Source organism: Pelodiscus sinensis, chromosome 2 (genome assembly GCF_049634645.1).
Source record: "Pelodiscus sinensis isolate JC-2024 chromosome 2, ASM4963464v1, whole genome shotgun sequence".
Classification (NCBI taxonomy): Eukaryota; Metazoa; Chordata; order Testudines; family Trionychidae; genus Pelodiscus; species Pelodiscus sinensis.
In genome coordinates, this window is record NC_134712.1 from 136952946 (window position 1) to 136975474 (window position 22529).

The window sequence follows — 22529 nt, forward strand, 5'->3', positions numbered from 1 at the left end:
TCTGTGAACAGAAAGTCTTCCAGACTATGTGCTGGGTAGCTTTTGTGCAGAACAGAGAAAATACAAAATGCATAGTAAAGGACTATAAAAGGACAACTCAGTTTAGTCTTCATTCCTGTCTTTTACCTCTGAAATAACTTCTCTCTCTACAAAGGAAGTTCTGAACAAAGACTGAATCACTCTATACTGTGGATGTGTTCCAAAGGGACTTTCAAGACAAAAAACTAGAATATGCAAAGAGCTGATTGAGGAGGTATCCAAGCCATTAGCTATTATCTTTGAAATGTCATGGAAGACAGGAGGATTCCAGAAGACTGGGAAAGGGCATATATAGTGCCCATTTATTTAAGAAAAAGGAAAATAAGGACATTCCATGAAACTACAAACCAGTCACCTTAACTCTCTGTCAGGAAAGATAATGGACCAAAGAATTAAAGAATCCATTTGCAAACATCTAGATGATAATAAGGTGATAAGTAGCAATCAGTATGGATTCATAAAGAACAACAAATGTCAAACCAACCCTAATAGCTTTCATGTAAAGGATAACAAGTCTTGTGGATAGAGAGAAGTGGTAGATGTGGTTTTCCTAGACTTTAAGAAAGCATTTGATACAGTCTGATATGACCTTCTTATTAAATAGCTAGGGAAATAAGGTGGATGCATAACTGGTTGGATTACTGTTCCCAGAGAGTAGTTCTCAATGGTTCACAGTCATGCTGGAAGGGTATACCAACTGAGGTTCTGCAGGTAGTAGTTTTGGAACTGATTCTGTTCAATATCTTCATCAACTATTTAAAAAATGGCAAAGAGAGTATGCTTATAAAGTTTGTGGATGATACCAAGATGGGAGAGGTTGCAAGTGCTTTGGAGAATAGGATTATAATTTAAATTGACCTGAATAAACTGGAGAAATGGTCTGAGGTAAATAAGGTGAAATTCAACAAGGACAAATGTAAACTATTTCACTTAGGAAGGAACAATCATTCGCACACATACAAAATGGAAAATGACTGTCTAGGAAGGTTCAGAGAGGTAGCCGAGTTAGTCTGTACAGGATAAACTTTAAAAACAAAAAATAGTATGGTAGCATCTATATACCTACTCCCTCCTTTTGTTCCCCCCTCCCATTTTTTCCTTCTTCCCCTCTTCCCCCCTATTTATTTTGGTTTTGGACATACAACACTCCAGTCATCTGAAGAAGTGGGCTGTGCCCACGAAAGCTCATGATACCGTCTACATGTTTTGTTAGTCTATAAAGTGCTACCAGACTATTTGTTGTTTTTTAAGTTTGTCTAGGAAGGAGAACTGCGGAAAGGAAATTAGGGGTCATAGTGGACCACAAACTAAATATGAGTCAACAATATAATACTGTTGAAAAAGAGCAAACATCATTCTGGGATGTGTTATCAGGAGTGTTGTAAGAAAGATACAAGAAGTAATTCTGTGCTGATTAGGCTTCAACTGGAATAACAACCAGTTCTGGATGCCACATTTCCGGAAAGATGTGGACAAATTGGAGAGGGTCCAGAAGAAAGCAACAAAAATGATTAAATATCTAGAAAACATGACCTATTAGGGAAGATTGAAAGAAGTGGGTTTGTTTAATCTGGAAAAGATAAGACCGAGAGGTGATATGATAACAACTTTTATGTACCTAAAACATTGTTGCAAGGAGGGAGAAAAGTTTTTCTCCTTAACCTCTGATGACAGGACAAGAAACAAGGGGCTCAATTTACAACAAGGAAAGTTTAGGTTGGGCATTAAGAAAAACTTCTTAACTGTGAGGGTAGATAAACACTGGAATAATTTGCCTAGGTAGGTTGTGGAATCTCTATTGATGAAGTTTTTTAAGAGCAGGTTGGACAATCACTTGTCAGGGATGATCTAAATAGTGCTTGGTCATTCCATGAGCTCAGGACTTGATGACCTCTCGAGGTTCCTTCTAGTTCTATGATGCTATTATTCTACCAAATTCACCAGTTCTGCTAGGAACCTGATACACAGGCTTTGAATATTTGTTAAAAAACCTCAGCGGGGTAGCCGTGTTAGTTTGTAATTTTAAAAACAACTAGTGATCCCGTGGCACGTTAGATACTAACCAAAATATATAGAATCATGAGCTTTTGTGGGAAAAGCCCACTTCATCAGATGAATTGGGGTGGAAATAACAGAAACCGAGAGAGAGAGAGAGAGAGAGACAGAGAGAGAGAGAGAGAGAGAGATGTTATTATCAAGGGAATTTTCTTTGCTCCCATCTTAACCTGCAAACCTTATTCATGCTCCGGAAGTCACCTGAGTTCCTAGCGTGAAGATCTGAGAATAATGTGTAATTGTTGTGGCTTGCACTTTCAATCAGACTCTTAAATTCAAAAGGAACTCAATGGGAATATAGGCTCTATCCCATTTAAAAATAGCGGCCTGCCTTCTGTGCCTCATATTAGGGTAAAATAATCTAATCTAAAAGAATCCATTCCCCGTATAGCTCTTAAAGGAAGGCCTTGGCCAAGATGCACTGATAATGACAGTGCCCTTTGTAAGGGGCAGGGACAATAGCAGGCCCTGCACACAGGGGAGCAAAAGACTGAGCAGTTTTGTTCATTTGCCCCAAGACCGTGACTTGTTCCTTAATCTCCTGAGACTCCAATTCCATGCCCTGTCCATGGAGAATGCGGTGGCTCACAATCTCACCTGTCACAAGCAATGTCACAGTTTGCATCAGCAAAGGCTCTCAGTGCTGCCTTCTGAATCTTAGCATCTTGGTGAACAACATTTTATATCTGTTCTTATTCATTAGTTTAATATTTAGTTTTTGACACTTTATTATTTTAATAAAATTGAATTAAATTGTGTCAATTTTTTGGGTAAATTTATGAAAACTTTTGAGATTACCAATTTGTTTCTGAAATGTTCACTAACACTACTGTATACTTAAACTCCAGGGGTGCGTCTAGACCGGCAAGATTTTGCGCAAAAGCAATCGCTTTTGCACAAAAACTTGCCAGCTGTCTACACGGGCTGTTTGAATTTGTGCAAGAGCACTGACTTTGTAATGTACAAAATCAGTGCTTCTTGCACAAATACTTTGACACTCCCGCTCAGGGATAAGCACTCTTGCGCAAGAATACTTATGTAAGAGGGCCAGTGTAGACAGGCACCTTAATTTTTTGTGCAAGAAAGCCCGCTGGCCATCAGAGCTTTCTTACGCAAAAGTGCGTCTATACTGGGCACGGATGCTTTTGCGCAAAAGCACTTATTGCGCAAAAGCATCTGTGCCAATCTATACGCTCTTTTGCGGAAATACTTTTAACGGAAAAACTTTTCCGTTAAAAGTATTTCCGCAAAATCATGCCAGTCTAGACGTAGCCCAGGGGCTATATCTACACTGGTGAACATCTTGCGCAAGGGTTCTTGTGCAAGCATTCTTGCACAAGAACACGTCCACACAGCCATGTGCTTTTGCGCAAGAGCATCCATGGCAGTGTGGGCGCTCTCTTGCCCAAGAAAGCTCTGATGGCCATTTTAGCCGTAGGGCTTTCTTGCGCAAGAAACCCTGGCTGCACGTCCACTTTGCCTTCTTGTGCGAGAGAGCGTAAACTTGTTAGAAAAGAGTGTAGCTCTTGTGCAAGAAGCCCTGTCTTCCGATGCCATACTGTAAATCTTCTTGAACAATAACAAGCAGCAGTGTGGATGCTCTGCGGGTTCTTGCACAAGAATGGCCGTTCTTGCACAAGAACCTGCCAGTGTAGACATAGCCCAGGGGTGCCAAAATACAAGGGTACCCTTTTTTCTAAGGCCGGCCCTGAACTATGTTGTTTAGTAGCTTGCTTGTAAAGGAATTGTGTGAAAATGCTCTTAATGTGACAGAGATAATTCTGTCTATAAGTGAAACTCGGGAGTGTGTTGTGGCTCCATAAGCAATGCTTTTGTAGGGCAGAAAACAGATGGATTGATTCCTGAAGAGAAAATTGTTCATGATAATTTTTTCAAGCAGTTATAGGTATGGACATGATTGGAACCCGGGGTGAATCACTGTATGGAGAAACTGTTGGTTAGGAGACTTTTCTTCTGTTCCTAACTGCCAGAGATGTTATAGATCCAACTGATGTTGCTTTAGAAAGATCCAGTGTGGAGTGAAAGCTGTTAGGGGAGTTAAACAGCCCTATACATGTAGGCTACGTCTACACTGGCATGATTTTCCGAAAATGCTTTTAACGGAAAAGTTTTCCATTAAAAGCATTTTCGGAAAAGCGCGTCTAGATTGGCAGGATGCTTTTCCGCAAAAGCACTTTTCGCGATCGGGGCTTTTTTGCGGAAAACAGTACTGTGCTATCGACACTGGCCCTTTTGCGCAAAAGTCTTTCAGAAAAAGACTTTTGCCTGAACGGGAGCAGCATAGTATTTCCGCAAAAGCACTGACAATCTTACATGAGATCGTCAGTGCTTTTCCGGAAATTCAAGCGGCCAGTGTAGACAGCTGGCAAGTTTTTCCGCAAAAGTGGCTGATTTTCCGGAAAAACTTGCCAGTCTAGACACCGCCATAGTGGTTGTGCTTGGCCAGATTGTTGTAACATCAGTGTCTCTGTAGAAGAGCAGATCCCCTTGACTCTTGCCTCTGCCAATCCACAAAGGCACTTTGAGACCTTGAGGTTAGTAACAGATTATACACAGGCTTGTTCCCACCATTTCACCATATACAGCTGACTCTTCAGCATCTGCAAGAGGGAAGTGCTACCTCCCTAATTCCACTCCCTGCCTTTTTCTCTTCCCTCCCCTTAGTTCCCTTCTCATACAGCCCCAGCTAATTAGAGAGCAGCTGTGTCTGCTCCCCAATTATAACCAGTTTATCTCCAGTCAGCTCCAATTCATTCTGCTAAATGGGAGCTGGCTTGACAGAGGGCTGAATCAGCAACCCTTTGCAAAGTCCCTATGCTGTTTCTTTGAGTAAACAGTCTTTGCCTCAAGACCTGAGGAAAGATTGAATTACTGGCTTTTCTGAGCAGAACAGGCTTGTGACTGAATACTTAAGGATGCAGGGGGAGCAGGCAAACTCTCACCTGTACACATTTCAAATATGTTTGGTATCTCTTTAAAACAGAGGCTGGTCTCTAATGGTGGTGGTGATAGATTCAAGAGCTTGAAGCAGGAGTCTCTGTGTAGATGCTTCAAGCATAGAGGGACTGCAGTTGGTGGACATACCTAGCTAGCAAAGGGAATCCTGTGAGCAGGGTGATTCAGTTTCCTGTCCTTTAAAAGTAGAGATATGAAGGACTCAACACTGCTGATGGGAACAATGAGTGTCAAGCCTTGACAGTGATAGCGCAGAGCATACCCCTCGCCAGGCAAGGCATATGGTAAAACAAGAAGCAAGGTATAACCAAGATATTTACACACGCTCACTTGTAACAAATTTGTTATTACTGTTAAGGTTCATCCCCCTGATATATTTGAGTTTGATTTGTCAACCCTGGCAAAAAGGTTGCAACTTTAATAAAAAGCCTGAGGCCACACTGGGAAGAATACCTAAAAACACACTGCCTGCTAGAGAGCCTTATGATTGTGCAATGTTACAACTGATACCTATAAACAATTTTGAAACTCGGCACAGCAGAGAAACCTTTACAAATCTATCCTGCTGATTAAAAAGGAAACCGAGGCACACTGGGTTATACCTCCCTCTCATCATTCAGGCCCCCCGAAAACCTGCTCTGCGATGCTCAGAAATGCTAATATCAGCATTGTACGATTGCCATCTTTTGGGTTCCACAGCATGTTTTTATCTTTCACTCTTTTGGGTTGTAAACTGCTTGGGGGAAAGGATTATGTATGCTTTATCCAGACAAATTGCATTGTCAGCACCTAACCAACAAAAATAATATTTGTCTGGACTGGTAATTTCCTCTTTGAAATGTGCCAAGGTTCATTTCACAGCTGAATGAAGATAAAAACTTAGCCTCTTGTTTAGCAGAAATGGTCTGAGGCATGAAAGACATGCAAAATCCAAGATATCTTTTCCACATCTGCTAGTAAAGTATATATTTCACCATAAAATGACTGGACAGAAAATCAGTTTTTAAGACAATTCCATGAGTGTTTCTCCTGATTCTTTTCTCCATCTCCAGCAATCTTTTCTTTTTACTATAACTCACCCCTCAAAAATCAACCTAAGTACCTCCCAAAAGAATATTGGTGTCTGCTTAATTGGCTCTCTCAATTCACAAAAGTGGATGTTTTCAGAGAACTATCCACAGTAGATCCAAGATCTCTTCCTTGAATGATAACAGCTAATTTAGTCCCCATCATTTTGTATGTATAGTTGAGATTATGTTTTCCAATATGAACCAGTTTGCATTTATCAGCATTAAAATTCATCTGCCATTTTGTTGCCCAGACACTTAGCTTTGTGAGATTTTTGAAGCTCTTCACAATCTGCTTTGAACTTAACAGTCTTGAGCAGTTCAGTATCATCTGTAGATTTTGCCATCTCTCTGTTTTCCTCATTCAGAAACTCCCCATTTTGTGCAGGAGAAATGGCTTGACACTGAATGAAGTTTCTTAACTGCAGTATCTGCCATTTGTTTAACTCTTGAGAGTTTTCAGACAAACCTGAAAAACTGTTCTATGTTATTTTTCATGGAACTAAGAAGGGTGGTGCTTTGTTTGTGGAGCTTGGCCAGTTTCCAGAGGTGGTGGTAAATCTTTTCACACAGTTCTAATCTGGAATGAATATGGTAAAATAATTTTTTTTTTAATCTTATTCTCTATTCATCAACTTAGTATGTCTCCTGTGTTTTATCTCTACATTGTAATTATATTATTTATTTTTCTAGAAATATCAGTTGCAAGATCGAGTAGCATCGAAGAAAAACTATGTGGTGGTAAGTTTTTCTTTTCTCTGTAGCACAATCTTTACCTTTTTCAAAAACCATGTAATTGATTCCTGTTTTTCTCCATTTGTTCTACCTTTTGCTCCCTTTTCTGTTACTCTACCTGCTAAATACCATATTCTCATTACTTACATTTTCTGGGAAAAATAGAAGTTTCCTCATTAAATGTCTGACTTCCACTGCCTACTTTTGAGTCAACAGTGTGTTACCAGAAATAGTTTCTCTCACCTTTCCACTACCCCCAAGGGCAGTCACCCTTCTCACAGCAGGAGAAAGCCCTATTATAAGCAAGTTATTTGCAGATCGAAAATCTGGAAAGTCACTGCACCAATCCAGGATAATAATTTCACTGTTCTTCGTTGGGAGCCAAATGCATAACTAATTATAAATCAGCTTACTCACACATGTAGTGTCTCAGACTGTATCTCTAATTCATCGTTAGGCAAGCTGCCAAAAATTTTTTTTAAATTCTCAGTAAAACTACCACAATGTTAGCAAAATAGGTCCTAAGCGGGATGAGAAATTATTGTTGGAAAATGTAAAAATAAAGTAATACTTCAATTTTTAACAATTGCACCCACTAAGGGTATGTCTACACTACCACCCTAGTTCGAACCGGAGTTTCAAATGAAGCCTGGGATTTGAATTTCCCAGGCTTCATTTGCATAAAGCCAGGCGCCGCCATTTTTAAATGTCCGCTAGTGCGGACTCCGTGCCGCGCAGCTACACGCGGCACGGACTAGGTAGTTCGGACTAGGCTTCCTATTCCGAACTACCGTTACTCCTCGTAAAGCCCGGGAAATTCAAATCCCGGGCTTCATTTGCAACTCCTGTTGCCTACATTACCACCCTAGTTCAAACTAGGGTGGTAGTGTAGACATACCCTATGCAATTAGCTACAGCTGACACTCTGGGTTCTAGCATTCTAATGTACAGTTGAAGCAATTTTTCATGACAGGGAAGGGGAGTGATTTCCCTGGGGAAAGTGAAGGCATCACTGTGTGCAATGAGTTCTACTCTGACATTCACTCTGAATTGATTGTTTTCTGCCTTCCACACTTTGTTTTTTTTTTTTTACCAAACTGCTCCTGGGCAAAACTTTTTCCAAAAGATAGAAAGCAATTCATGGGGCCACTTACATACATTAGTACCCACATTAGCCACCTAAAACCTATTTGAGACATACAAGTTCTGATTTATGTGCCTGCTGAAATTAGACTTCCAATGAACTCCCTTTTTATATTCCAGTGCCACTATTCAGTTTTCAGGAGAGACACTATGGCCCAGATCCTTAGCCACATACCTCCTATTATAATTAACACTGTGCTTATGCACTGAAGTCATGGAATCCGTGACTTCCAGAGTCCTGCATGACATTTTCCACTTCAGCCCCAGGGTAGCAGGGCTGGAGCTGGCAGTAGCAGCCCCCCAGCAGTTCCGAGCCACCAGGCAGCAGGGGGACCCTGGAGTTCACAGCTGCTGAGCCGCATAGGTGGTGGGGTGGGACTCTGGAAACCCAGCAGTTGTAGGTGCTGGATCCTTCTTGCTCCCCGAGGAGATAATTACACTCAATCAAAATGAATTAGCATAAATAATATACCTTTTAAAAATATTAAAATGATGATGTTGAATACTTTGCAGTACAATTTACAGAACTGAATTTTAACAGAGATTTTCAAGACACTTAATTTCAATAGGAGCTGGGTACCCAGCTCCTTTAAGCATCTTTTGAGAACCCAGCCATAATCAATAGTACAGTACTCCAGATGTAGTGATCTAAAAGGCTGAAAGTGATCTCTAGGGACATGCAATGTATGTTCAATTAAAAGTAAAAAGCTTGGCAATTGGCATTTCCAAGAAATGCATAACGCCATGAGATACTTTATTCCCTTGTGGATCAAATCACCTGTTTGTGTTTTGCCTAATGTTTCAAAACTCTTTTATTGTGACTGCCTTAAAGATAACGCTGTCTTTTCCTATCCGTTCTGCAGAGTTCAACATGTTCCACATGATTGCAGTGGGCTTGAGCAGTTCTATACTTGGCTGCCTCCTTACACTGCTTGTTTACACTTACTGCCAACGATATCAGCAGCAATCCCATGATGCAACTGTTATCCATCCAGTATCACCAGCTCCACTTAACACCAGTATCACTAACCATATCAACAAACTGGACAAATATGATTCTGTGGAAGCCATCAAGGTAAGCAATGGACAGAGCTATCTGCAATGTAGAGCTATGTGTAACTGTATATAGTATCTACCGTGCACCAAAGGAATTCTAATTATACATGTTGACAGTAAAAGTTGGACTCAAGATCGTACACATATTAAGTATACAAATATCAGATGTTTGAATAGCTAAAATAAATGTGTAGTGTAATAATTATAGATTTCTTATCATACCAGCCTAGATAGGTTGAATATGGTATAGGTTGAACCTCTCTAGTCCAGCTCTCTCTCGGTTTGACGACATCTGTGGTTTGACATGATTTTAGTTAGCCCGATGTCTGTTTGTCATGGATGTGGCCAAGTTTCCTGTGGTCCCGTACAATTTGTTCATAGCCACTAGTACTAGCTCTCAGTGTTCTATGCTGTTATTTAGTTATAATTTACCTTTAAATGTCTTCTAAGAGCCCAGTCAGCAGTGGATGTGTTGGTAATGCCATTAAGTGTAAGCATGGTTTTTATGTTTTATCCACTTATTTCCTTTTGCCAACACAGTAATAACAACACTAACTCTTTGTTATAAAAAGAACTGATAACTCTTGACTAGGCATAGGCTTATATAGGGTATATCAGTATAGTCATACATTACTAAGCAGCACTGCAAGTGCTATTCCATTTATTCACCTTGACAAAATAAAGAGACCCACTCACTACAATACCAACCTCCCATGATTCGGCAAATTCTCTTGTTCGGCACCCATCAGGTCCTGAGAGTTCCAGACTAGAGAGATTCAGCCTGTATTATAATGTATTGACTATATCATTATATGGTGCACCACTGGCCTTTGTTAAAAAAATGTTTATTGCTCAAGTGTTTTCTTTGAAACCATCTTCCTTTAGAATCTGGTTTCAAAAGTAGATCTGGATCTTAACAATCATAGTTATATTCAGGGCCATAACAAGGACTGGACAAGCAGGGTGCTCGCCCCAGGCGCATCATAATCAGGGGCGCAAAGATTCAACACGTAAAAATAATAAGCTGCAAAAGTAAAGTCCGTGATGTGTGCTAACCTAGGGAGAGGGGTCACATAATTAATATTTTGCCCTGAGTGCAAAAATACCTAGTGACAGTGCCGGTGATTTTCCTTTAGTTTAATTAGTAGGCAGCAAAAACTTCTCTCCTCTTTCCCATACTATATGTGTGATTTACCTTCTGAACTTTTATGTGTTCTTGAAAATCACTGGTAAAAAATGAAGTATCACTGACAAAGTTTGCATATGACAAAAATTAAGGGAAGGGTAAATAATGAAGAGGACAGAGATACAGAGTGATCTGGATTACTTTATAAATTAGGCTCAAGCAAAGAAATATGTGCTTTAGTACAACCAAATGGGAAGCAATACATCTTAATACAAAGAATGCAGGTCTTACTTACAGAATGGGAGACAGAATCCTGAGAAGCAATGACTCTAAAAAGAATGTGACATTCATCGTGGATAACCAGCTAAACATGAGCTCCCAGTGTGACACTGTGGCCAAAAGGGCTAATGTGATCATTGGTTATATAAATAGAGAATTCTGAATTGGAGTAGAAAGTTTATATTACTTCTATATTTGGCTCTGATGTCCACAGTTCAGATAGGGCATTAAAAAGTTGGAAAGGTCCAGAAGAGAGTCAAAAGAAGATGGTAAAGGGGAGACTTAATTGCAGTCTATACGTACCTACATGGGGACCGAACAATTGACAATGCACTCTTCAGTCTAACAGACAACGCTCCAATAAGATTTCGTGGTTTAAGTTGGAGTTAGACCAGAAATAAGTTGCATATTTTTAACAGTGAAGCTTGTGGTAGATTCTTCCTCACTGACAGTGGATGTTTCTCAGTAAGACATGCTCTAGTTGGAACAGGAATTAATGTAAGGAAGTTCCGTAAGCAAGTGTTATGAAAGAGGTCAGACTAAATTATCACAATGGTCCCTTCTGCCTTATAATCTTTGAACCAAATCTTCAGCTGGTGTTAATCTGCATAGCACAGTGTGAATCAGACTGCATACATTTATACCAGCTGGGAATCTGGCATGATAGCGACACTTCTTTGCCATAGATTGTAAATTCCTCTGCAATGTTTCACTGCTTATATCTAGCTTTGTAGAATTCAATGTTTATGTTTATAGAGTTTCAATGGACAATGTCAATGATTATTTTCAAGCATTTTCTATATTTTTATCTATTTAAATTTTCACAGATGTACAAAATTATGTGTTTTAAGCATTTCTCTTTTTTATCAATTTAAATTTTCAAAGTTTTAGGAAATTATGGAAGAAGTCTGGAAATGGGGAAGGGACAGGCAATGACATTAGACTTAAAGATTCAAAAAATTAAAGCTTTGTAACTGTTAGAACATCAATTGTCAACCTTGCACATTAAAATAAATGAAGCAACTTTCTTTAAATCAAACTCTGAGTTCTGAAGCAGAATTTTTCTCATTTTCCATATGAAATTTTGATTGTCATTGGAAATACTGTTCATTTCTATGTGTATGATGAAATTTCATTTATCAACATCTACCTAGAATAAATCTAATGATGACAAGTACACTTATAACCTTACAGAACAGTTCCCTATTCCAAAATTCCTACAGTAGGCAACATTATACATTTGAATACTATCTAGCTAAATATATTCAGACTATAGCATTTATATACTATAGCAACATTTTGTGAAGAGTTTGTGAAGTCCTGGCTGGTGAATCTTTTTCTCTTTTCCTTTTTTCCATTTGTTTCTTAAATTAAAAAAAATCAAGGAAATTAGGAAAGAGATACTATGCTTTGGAAACAATGGGAGTGAAGCCCTACCTATTTACAGTAGATGTTTTTGAAAATTCCACTGGGGACCTATCTTCATGTTCAAGTGCCTAAATATCTTTGAAAATCTAACCCTGAAATCTTTTTTGTTAAAATGGAATTTAGACTCTTAAATCACTTAGATGCTCTTTAAAATTTTACACTAGAATCAAAGCATGCATACTTTAGAGGGAAATTATACAGAAAGTTTAAGTCAACAAATATGTACAGAACTGTTCTGACAGTGCAAATACTATAAAAAGGAATATAAAAAGTTATTTAAGATGGGGGGGACCTTTAATGTATCACATTATGCATGCAAATACAGGGTTTTGTAGTAAACATAAATATTTTCAGAGGCACTCTGGCTGCATCTTTGTTTGAATTTGTGGCTCTGGAGGTTTTCCCTCTAAAATTATCTTTTTAAAATGATACTTTGTGTTTTACATTTTGTTTTTGTTTTTTCTAGGCATTTAACAAAAACAACCTGATCTTGGAGGAGAGAAACAAATACTTCAATCCACATCTTAGTGCAAAGACCTATTCTAATGCCTATTTTACAGAGTTCAATAATTATGATGAGTACTAATGGACATGTGTATTTTCTGGCCTCTGGTAACTTCCCAATCCCCCAGAGCCTGTGCTACATGCCCGCTCATGTGTTTAAGGCTTCAGATATGAAGTTTGGAGACATTTCAAGCACACTCCAAGCCATCAGTGTCCCATTGCTGCCAAAAGAACAAAAACACCTACATGTGACATGATGATGTTTCCTTTGCAAGCATGAAAGGTTGGCCTGCAGTATGGAGTGCAGATTTAGTAGCTGGGCATAGTGTAATGAGTCCTGAGGAGTATATCACTTTGTTGGTGTTTATTAATGTCCAGTCAGATTTCTTTGATGTGTTAAGAACTAATTTCTTGAGCTTTTCAAAATACTATAATCCCTTTGAAGAGGGTGTGAGTAATATGACTTCTATTTTATTTTGGACATTGTCTTGTTTCCATGAAGTTTGAGGAGAAAACTCTGCATCTAGTAGTAAGGCTCTCTGAGGAGTCTTCCTGACATTATGCTATCAAAAAACCTCATAGAACTTTGAGCAAAATGATGAGGAGAAATTTGGCTGTGCGGTGTTAATTTGTAGTAACTCCAGACACTCCAGAGTTTATCATCCTGGAGTGTGAAGTGTTCTACCTGGAATTCTTGGAGGTTTTCCAGATATTTAGATTTTGAAGCAAACAGAAAAAGATATGCTTTTTGTGACAAAAAGGGAAATCTGCACAATAGATGGTTCAAAGTTGTGAGATAAGTTAAGCCTTCATTCTAGTTTATTTTAGTTTCTGGGAGATTACTTTTGAAAATTTCTGCATGTCGTTAGTAACCCGGTGTTCTTGTAGTGTATGGACTTGCATGACTCATGGCATTCCAAAGACCTGTTCTCCTCAGAGTGTCCATATGGAACCCACTTGTCCAGTGCGCTGTAGCGTTCAAAAACTTGCCAAAAACTTGGCAGAAACAACTGTACCATGATTTATCCACTGTACCCTTCCTTGCCACTACTGGGAACGTATGCCTGATAATAGAATCGATTTTCTTTTCACAACTCCTTGTTTACACATGCCTGTTTGGAAACAACAACAAAAAAAGAAAGAAAAGGCCAGATATGTTGTGAAAAGCATTGTTTTCATCTTCTCGGTATGTCTAATCCATGTTAATCAGCCTGTGCCAGGACCATTCATGCTGTTATTTAAAGTGGGCTTCCTTTGAAGCTCTATTGATGTGAATATTTAACATAATAGCTGCATTTTAAGCTGTCACTTTTAAATTCTTGTGCAATGGCAGGTGAGGAAACAGTGGCAGTCCTCAGATATTGGCACCACTTGTCTTTGTCTCCTCTTCACCTACCACATCTGTACCAATTGTATTTTTGGAAGAGAAATTCTTGGTATTCCGTTGAAATGAAAATGGCAGGGGTTTATGACATTTATTCAGCCCAGAGTGCTGAACCATATTTATCATAAAAGGCACATTTCAGAAGTTTCTAAATACTATTCTCAAAGACTTCCTATACAAAATTAAGACGTGAATAAGAAAGTTTAAACCATTGCCTACTTGTAAACTATATATCACACCACGATTATCACATCAGAAATTTCTAAAACAAGGCAGGTTGGGGAGAGAAAATGCAAACTGAAGCTATTTCAATACAGGGTACCTTGTGATATTGAGATTAAGGTATAGATAGATACAAAGAGAAAAGGTATGCAATGGCTAATGTTAGAATGGTTCAAAATTCTGCAAGGAACATAGAATTTTGTGTAAGACTGTATTTGTGTACATGATGTTAGTGGCCCTATAAATTACATGGTAAGGGCAATTATGGGAATAATTCCTCATAGTATGTTGTACTGAACAATATTTTTGGATTGGAATAGGTCCAAATACCATACTGTAATTTGGTTCAGTAAAAAATAATTAAGATTTGTTTCCTAAGTGTTTCCACTGGATTATTTTCAGTGTTCATTTTAACTGTCAATTAAAAATCCTCCACTCTCAGGGTGCATCTACACTGCAGCGTTTTCCCCAGAACGGCCGTTTTTCCGGAAAAACAATGCTTGCGTCCACACTGCCATTGAGTTCTTTTGACAGAAAGCCAAAAAAACAGAGGGGGTTTTCCAATGGCAGTAAACCTAATTCTACGAGGAAGAAGCCTTTTTCCGAAAAAGCTTTTTCAGAAAAAGGCGTGTGTGGATGAGGGTTTTCTTTTGAAAGAAGAGGCCTCTAGGAAATAATTCAGGGGCCCTGGTGGCCACTCCATCCACACTAATCTCAACTTAAATGTGAGATAGCATCCAATCAATGTGGATACTTTCAAAAAATCAGATCGCTTTTTTGTTGTACGTTTACTGTGTGGACTCTCTCTTTTGAAGTAAGCTTTTCTGGAAGATCTCTTCTGGAAAAGCTTCTTCCGAAAGAAGCTTGTAGTCTAGACGTAGCCTCAGACAGGTTCCCACCAAGAAATGTGGAGGCATTAATCCTTTGTTATCTACCATTATAATACTGTACCTTTGATTTGTTTCCTCCTAAGAAACTGCCAAATACATTTATTTCCCTTAGGAAAGGTAAAATTACCTTTGCAAGAAAATTCAATGGAATGAGAATGGGGAAACTTTCCAAATGATAACCAATTTGGTGGCATTAGCGTCACTGCTGCTGCAAAATCAAACTTTTAATTTAAATAATATAAAGAAAATAAAAAATGTATTGCTCCCACTGCCTGAAAAAATATCAAAACAAAAAACAAAACTAGAAGCCACAATCTTCTTCCTTACTTCTCTACTAACAGGAGTGTTAATCTGGCTTCTGTATTTGACATTTAACGTATTCACAATCAGGACTGTAGTTTTAAAAATATTTGAAATATTTATCTTTTTTAATTTGAATCTTTTTATTAAAAGTATCTGTAATGAATCCAAGTTTTACTCAACAATAATTTCTGAAGGGTACATATTTAACTGTATAGATATATTGGCAATTCTAAGTACAGGCATATATACTGTATTAGATCTGTGATGGTAATACCCATGGGATAAATTGTGAAGTAATATGATTAACTGCATTTAGCTTTTCTAGCACTTTTCCCGCTAATCCATCTCCCACAGGACTATTTCAGACTTTCCAAATCTGAGCAGCTTTAAAGTGACATTAAAAAAAACATGCCTGAGAAATGTTTCCTTCTTTTCTTTCAACGTAGAATGTATTTCCCTAAATTACACTAGCCTGGGGCAATAATTATTCCTATAGTCCAAAAAAGTTTTACATTTCCTCACAGTCCTTCAGGGTAAGATATCACATCTTCTTATCACTGGAAAGGGGAGATCCCAAGTTTCCCAGTGGGACTAGTCTTGGAAGATCCTGAGACATCAGCCTTTAAAAGCTGTGATGTTTTTGAGTTTTGAAAAGTATATTTGTTAATTTAGAAATATTTAAAATATGTAAATTATGTTTATTTGTTCAGCCTCTGAGAGCTGGACATGACATTAATGGAGCCTGGCCTTGAAATTGGAGGGATACAAAAATAGTCTCCCAATCAGATTTTCTTTTTAATTGTTTAACCATTTCTTTAGTTTTTGCTCTAAAATTGGTAGGACACACATTTTAGTGTGAAATAAAGTTCTGGAATCTAAATGCACATGAAAAAAATTTCCTTTAGACCATAAAAGTTTGAATTTACGAAATCGTGTGGACATTTGCCTGCAATTATCATGTATAGCAGTGGTACTAGATTGCATTTGTATGAGGGGAAAATTTGGCCCCAGACAGTAGTTCTTTCCTTGAGAAGTGGAATTAAAATCCCTGACCCCTTTAATTCTACTTAGTTCTCTTCCAAATTTTTGATTGTGATATAGTTATCTGTTCTGGACAAAATATTACAGTATTCCTAATGCCAGGACTGAGCATCACTAAAACACTAAACACTAAACTAGAACACTAAAATGGTGTTCTCTCAATATATTCATTTAAAAACTTTCTTTCATTTTGCACTTATGTTTAAATGAGATGTAGGCTGAAGTTTAAAACAAAAAATTCTGCTGAAATGGTCAAAATATCTCAACTTAAATCTGTAACTCTTCTCCCTCCTCCTCACAAAAAAGGAAAATTGCAAAGCCTGGTGCATTAAAGTATTTGTTTTCATTCGATAGTTCAAATTAGAGCTGTGTAAACATTTAGGGCTTGGTAGGGTTACATGGGAATATATTGCTCACTTGCTTGGAAAATCCACTATTATGCTTGCAGATTGTATCTTGTAGTTCAATTTGAATCTGAACACCTTTATTTTCACCTAAGCTTACTTTTAGTAGAAGCTTTGTTTTCAGAAATCTGCTGTTGCCTGCTACTGCAGCAGTGTGGTTCAGATAAAAATAAGACATTTTTGGTTGGGGTTTAAGTTCATAATAGAGCAGGAAACAGGGGTGTTGAACTGGCTGTGATTTTTGATTTTATGAAATAATGCTCATTAAAATCCTGGAAAGGTATGCAGTACTATACTCAATACAGGAAAATAATTGTTAACGGTATCAGAATCACACAGAAGTCTGAGTGACGTTTCAAATAAATGTAAATTAAAGAGCCACCAGACAATTCATTTAAATAAAAAAGTGCTCAGCACATTGAAGCATAGGGCCTTACAAAACTGAAAAAATGAGAGTTAATTTTTAAGAAATGTTAATGAAAACACATAATTAATTTTTGTATAATTTCAGAATAATTAAGGCCTCAATTCAGTAAAGCATACAAACATTTGCTTATCTTTAAGCACATGAATAGCCCCATTGAAATAAATAGATTTTAAATACATGCTTGAATGTTATTGTTTTGCTGGATCAGGACCTAATCCTGCAAATACTTATATACTTATATAAATTTACTAGGGTTGCCAGATGGTTTCAACAAAAATACTGGACACACTTGACATTATATCACAATCTACATTACATCTTATTTAGAAAATACTGGACATTTATATTTTCTCAATTTGTTTCCCAAACAGAAAGCTCAAATACCGGACTGTCTGGTTCAAAACCGGACATCTGGCAACCCTAAAATGTACTGCCGTTTAAGTAATGCCATTGTACTACTTGTAAGAAAAGTTAATCACAAGCTAAAGTGTTATCAGGACTCAGACCAAAGATCTTATTTCTTTCTCTAAGAGCCCAGAGATAGAACTAGGAAAACTGTGGTGGCAGTGAACCTCAGAAATAAATTTACGGCATATGGATATCAGGGAACTGATATGCACTCGTGTAAGATAATTGATTCAGTTTTTTTTTGCTGAATAAAATGAATTATAAACAGGATAGTTTGCTTGTCTTGATTTAAAATACATGATCTCCTAAATTAAGTAATGATCTGGGCTTTAGTGTGTGGTTTTTTTTAAGAGAACTAGCATTCAAGTCATGCAAGAATATGCACTTACTTGGTAGATGTTTATCACCAAAACATTCTTACTCATCCCATTGCCTCCAGCAATACACCAGTGTTTTAATGTGTCTCTGGTGTTCTTAGTTATAGATAGAATTCCCTTTTTCCCCTCTTTGTTTTTGCAAAACTGCTCTTAAGAGGTAAATTCTGATACTCAGTATGGATAATTTTACATGGTGAAAGTCCCATGTCTTTAGAAAATGTACAGCATGGAATCATCCAGCACTGGTAGAGAAAGAGATTCAAAGATCGAATATATTTTTGCCAGTTTGTAGAGTTGTGGTGGGGGGAGGGGGTCTTTTTGGATTGGGGCTTTTTGTTGTTTTTGTAGTTGTTGTTTTGATGATTCTGTGACTGAGGCGATATGAAAAGGGAATTAATGAAACTCACTATCTAAAGTTAAAGATCGTTCAGATGGAAGATTCGGCAGATATTTCAACACCAATAGTAATAATCAAAGGAGGTAAGAATGGATTTATGTGGAAATGTAAATGGATTGTTTGGTGAAATCATTATTGAAATTACATACAAACTTTGAATGAGCTTTTCGAAATTGGCAAAAAAAGGCATATTCAACCCTTATCTCTTGCCTACATGACCTCCTAAATTCTCTCCTGACTCTAATCTTCTGTAATTCTATGATTACCCATCAAACATACCTGTCTGCCCTACCAGTTCATTTATTTTAATTGAAGTTCTACTGAAAGTTTAAGCAAAGATGTGTTCATGACTCAGCGGTCATTCTCTAAAATAGCAAATTAAATGGAAGGGAATCAGACTCTTTCAGAAATGGCAAGTAGGGTACAATATAGTCATTTCAGACAGATGCCATTTTGTTTGTCTCCTTAACTACAATTCCCTAATTTTGTGTCTCTTTTACCTTACATCTTCCTGGACCAGCATTGCAGTGCAAGATATCTTCAGTTTTCAAAGGAAAAATGGTACAATGGCTAATGTACATGACTCAGACAAATTCTGCTCTCAGATCCACCTGTGTAAATCCAGAAAATTCCTTTAAAGACTTTGCAGTTATTTTGGATTAACAATTATTAGAATTAAGAACATAATTTGGATCCTAAATTCAATTCCTGGCTCTGACACTGACTAGCTTTGTGACATTTGACAAGTCACTTTATCTCCTGCAGCATCAGTTTCCTCCTCTCTAAACAGGCAGTAAGAGATGAATACTCATAGGCTGCGTCTAGACTGGCATGATTTTGCGGAAATACTTTTAACAGAAAAGTTTTTCCGTTAAAAGTATTTCCGCAAAAGCGCGTCTAGATTGGCACGGATGCTTTTGCGCAAAAGCATCCGTGGCCAGTCTAGACCTGATTTTGCACAAGAAAGCCCCATCGCCCTTTTAGCCATTGGGGCTTTTTTGCGCGAAACAGTTCTTCCCTGTTTACACTGGCCCTCTTGCGCAAGTATTCTTGCACAAGAGGGCTTTTTCCTGAGCGGGAGCGTGAAAGTATTTGCGCAAGAAGCACTGATTTTGTACGTTACAAAGTCAGTGCTCTTGCGCAAATTCAAGCGGCCAGTATAGACAGCTGGCAATTTTTTGCACAAAAGCAGCTGCTTTTGCGCAAAATCTTGCCAGTCAAGACGCACCCATAGGGTTTGTCTGCATCTTAATTCATGATTGCTTACAAACTCTATTGAACTTCTTGGAAAGAAATCATAGGAGCTGCAAAGTATTACTAAGAAATGAATTTCATTCCCTACTCACAAGAATCAGTTGATCAGCATGATTTTCACAAGAGAAAGTGAGTAAGGTTCTCTGTCTTCAGAGTGGAATATTAAACCAGAGCAGGTGGACTCTGGGAGACAGAAAAAGGAGGAGGGAATGAATGGGTTCTTTTATTGCCTTTAATTATGAAGATGAAAAGACTTCTAAGATCCAATCTAGCCCCTTGTCAATGTAGGATTCAGCCCTGCATGGGCTTTAACTTTCTTTTTTAAAGAATGCCATGTGACTTTTTTAAGGTCAGTATTTCATGTAGTTCACCTGTACATTATTTTTAATAACAACGATGAGATATGATTGGAGATGCTTTTTAAAATAATTGCTTTCTTGTGGGCCTCCCTCTGATCATATCAGAAAATTAAAGGAAGCCTCAATGCTCTTCATATTTCTCTCTTTAATTGGTTCCAGAGATCAGTGAGCTGTCTGTACTGTGCTAGGAAGATAATTATCTTTGTCTTAAAGACCTTGGCTTTTTTTTATTGTTCCCATGTTAGCACTTACATAGAAAATGAAAACAAAAGAGATTGCTAATGGGGGGGGGGGGAGGGTGTAGGTGGGCATTTGAAGTGGTTTTCATGATAAACTCTTTTCATAAACTAAAAAACTAAGTTCAATTTGTTAATTTCAGTATATGTGAAGAACGCATACAAAAGTCTCACCCCAATGTCTGTTAAAATCAGTGGAAACAGTTCCACTTACTTCAAAATAAATGTTGGATCAGGCACTAAAAAGGCATTAAAAGAACCCCGTCTACCTCCTCTGTATTTGAGAGTTCATCTGCTAAAGAAACATCTATGCTGAGTTACATAGATGGATTGGTGAGATTTTATGCTGTATATGAATGTCCACATAAATGCCCCAGTGCTGCAGCCTCCACCTTCACCATTTCATATACGCTAATACAGTGTCTCTTCAGTATTTCACAATGATCTACTACATGAAAAATTGGCAATATTTAACTGTTGCTATTTTTTAGGATCCATATAAAAACTGTGTTCATCAAGATGCTTGTGTGCAACTACTCAATTTTGTATCGTGCACTTGTTTAGGTCACCGATTCCCCTCTCTTCCTCTCGTACAAAGACCAATTCATCACTTCTTGTCTCCTGCATGTTGTAACACACTTCTGAGAAGAACTAGCATAGACCATTGGAGTAGAAATACAAAAAAAATGCACATAGTACTTCCTGACAAGTTCTGAGAGGGCACTCTGAAATATATTTGTTTTATACATCACTCTTTAGAGAAGATCTAGGAGCAGTTCTACAATTAGTGTTAAATCTGTATATCATCATGGGAGCCAATGGAACCATGGCCTGTTATACTTGCTAACGAGCTGGTTCCTGTTCAGTGTTTATGGTGATACTCATGAACTGTGGGGCTGACTCCTGTTCCCATCATTGATGTCAATTGGAGCAGACCTGAGCTAATAGGGTGAAACTATACCACAATCTCTTGGTGTATTTTAACCCTTGTTTGTAGCATGTTTATGAGAAACCCCGCATGCACTTCTGTGCAAGAGTGCATGTGCATGCCCATAACCATGCATGCGCATGCACAGATGCAGAAACAGGTTTGTAGTATAAGTTGTAAATGAGTTTCCCACGAATTGATTGGTTGCTACGTAATAGTGCTGATCGCCTTTTAGAGAGAGGAGTCTTTTATTATCACTTAAGAAAAACTGCCAATGAACTACTCAACCAGTCAATAAAAGTTGATTTTAATATCCTTCTGGCTTCCTCAGTGAAGAAAATAGTAACATTTCTGAAAGGAGCACTCAATGGTCAGTCAGAGAGAGAAGTCAAGTTCACTGCTGGTCCAACTGACAACTTTCTACCCCAAGACATGCTTCACAAATCTTCACTTAGAGATTACATACATTTTAAACCAATAAACTGCCTACCTTCCAATGAACCTGTTTACACCTGGGGCTCCCACTAGATTGGCAGTTGGGTGCAGTGTTTTTCCCGTATCATATCTGCCAAATCTTTACATCGTGTACAGTATAAAATTGTATTATATTTTTTGTACTTATGCTTTGTGTAAATAATTTATCATTCAGTTGTATGTGAGCATTGACAATAAATCCTTAACCTTTGGGGTTCATAGTAGTGGTGTTTTTTCTATATACGGTTCTTTCGAAGGCCTGGGTGTCACCCAGCCTCCATTCTGGTTTTCCCATTGTTTTTGCATAAGAGAAGTGAAAAACAATTTTTCCTCTCAGATAAACTCATTGATATTGGGATTCAGGATTTCCTTATGTTTCACGCTGAAACAGAGTTGTCCTGGTGCTTAACCATGTGAAAAGATTCAGACCAATGGTAGTACAGAATCCTTGAGCTAAGCTATGTACACAAATCTCACAAGTATATGTATAATATAATAAGATCATCTCATCACCCATCATATAATGAGCTCAAATCTTCCATTAAGAAATGGGCAACAGCCAAGAGTTCGAGAGTGAATGTGCTTACGAAAGCTAAATACAATATCACCACCAACAAAATAAATTATAATTTAATGGTTCCCACTGGTCAGAAACCAGAAGAAATGGCTCTGAAAAGTGTTTATTTGAAAATGGTGCACCTACTTGAGGTAGTTTATCAATCCACTAATAATATATATTTTTGGACATTGGACTGAATAAAATATGTAGGAGAATTGGTGAATTGAAATTATCTATTCCAACCAGCTATAAGGACTACTTCAATATTCATCTTTTTCTCCATCAAAACTTGAATGAATAAGCATGTAAACTAGAAAACATTTTGTTCAGATACCTCCGAGGTGTAGAGTAACTTTTAAAATGTTATTGTAATACATATAAAGTGGTTGTCAGAAACCTAAAAATCAGTATTACCTGCTAGCCAATTTTGCATTATTGTTTGTATCCTTTTTAATACA

General features: G+C 37.8%; 1 protein-coding gene across 4 annotated transcripts in view; it reads left to right on the plus strand.

Annotated features, from left to right (window-relative positions):
• Positions 1-21729, plus strand: part of SEMA5A (semaphorin 5A) — a 549656-nt gene extending 527927 nt beyond the window's left edge. For all 4 annotated transcript variants that reach the window (XM_075921490.1, XM_075921489.1, XM_006111031.3 and 1 more), the window contains 3 exons: positions 6831-6878; positions 8879-9090; positions 12371-21729. In XM_075921490.1, the coding sequence (XP_075777605.1) occupies positions 6831-6878; positions 8879-9090; positions 12371-12490 (380 nt within the window). In that variant the 3' untranslated portion in view covers positions 12491-21729. The remainder of the gene's footprint in view (positions 1-6830; positions 6879-8878; positions 9091-12370) is intronic.
• The last annotated feature ends 800 nt before the right edge of the window (positions 21730-22529 follow it).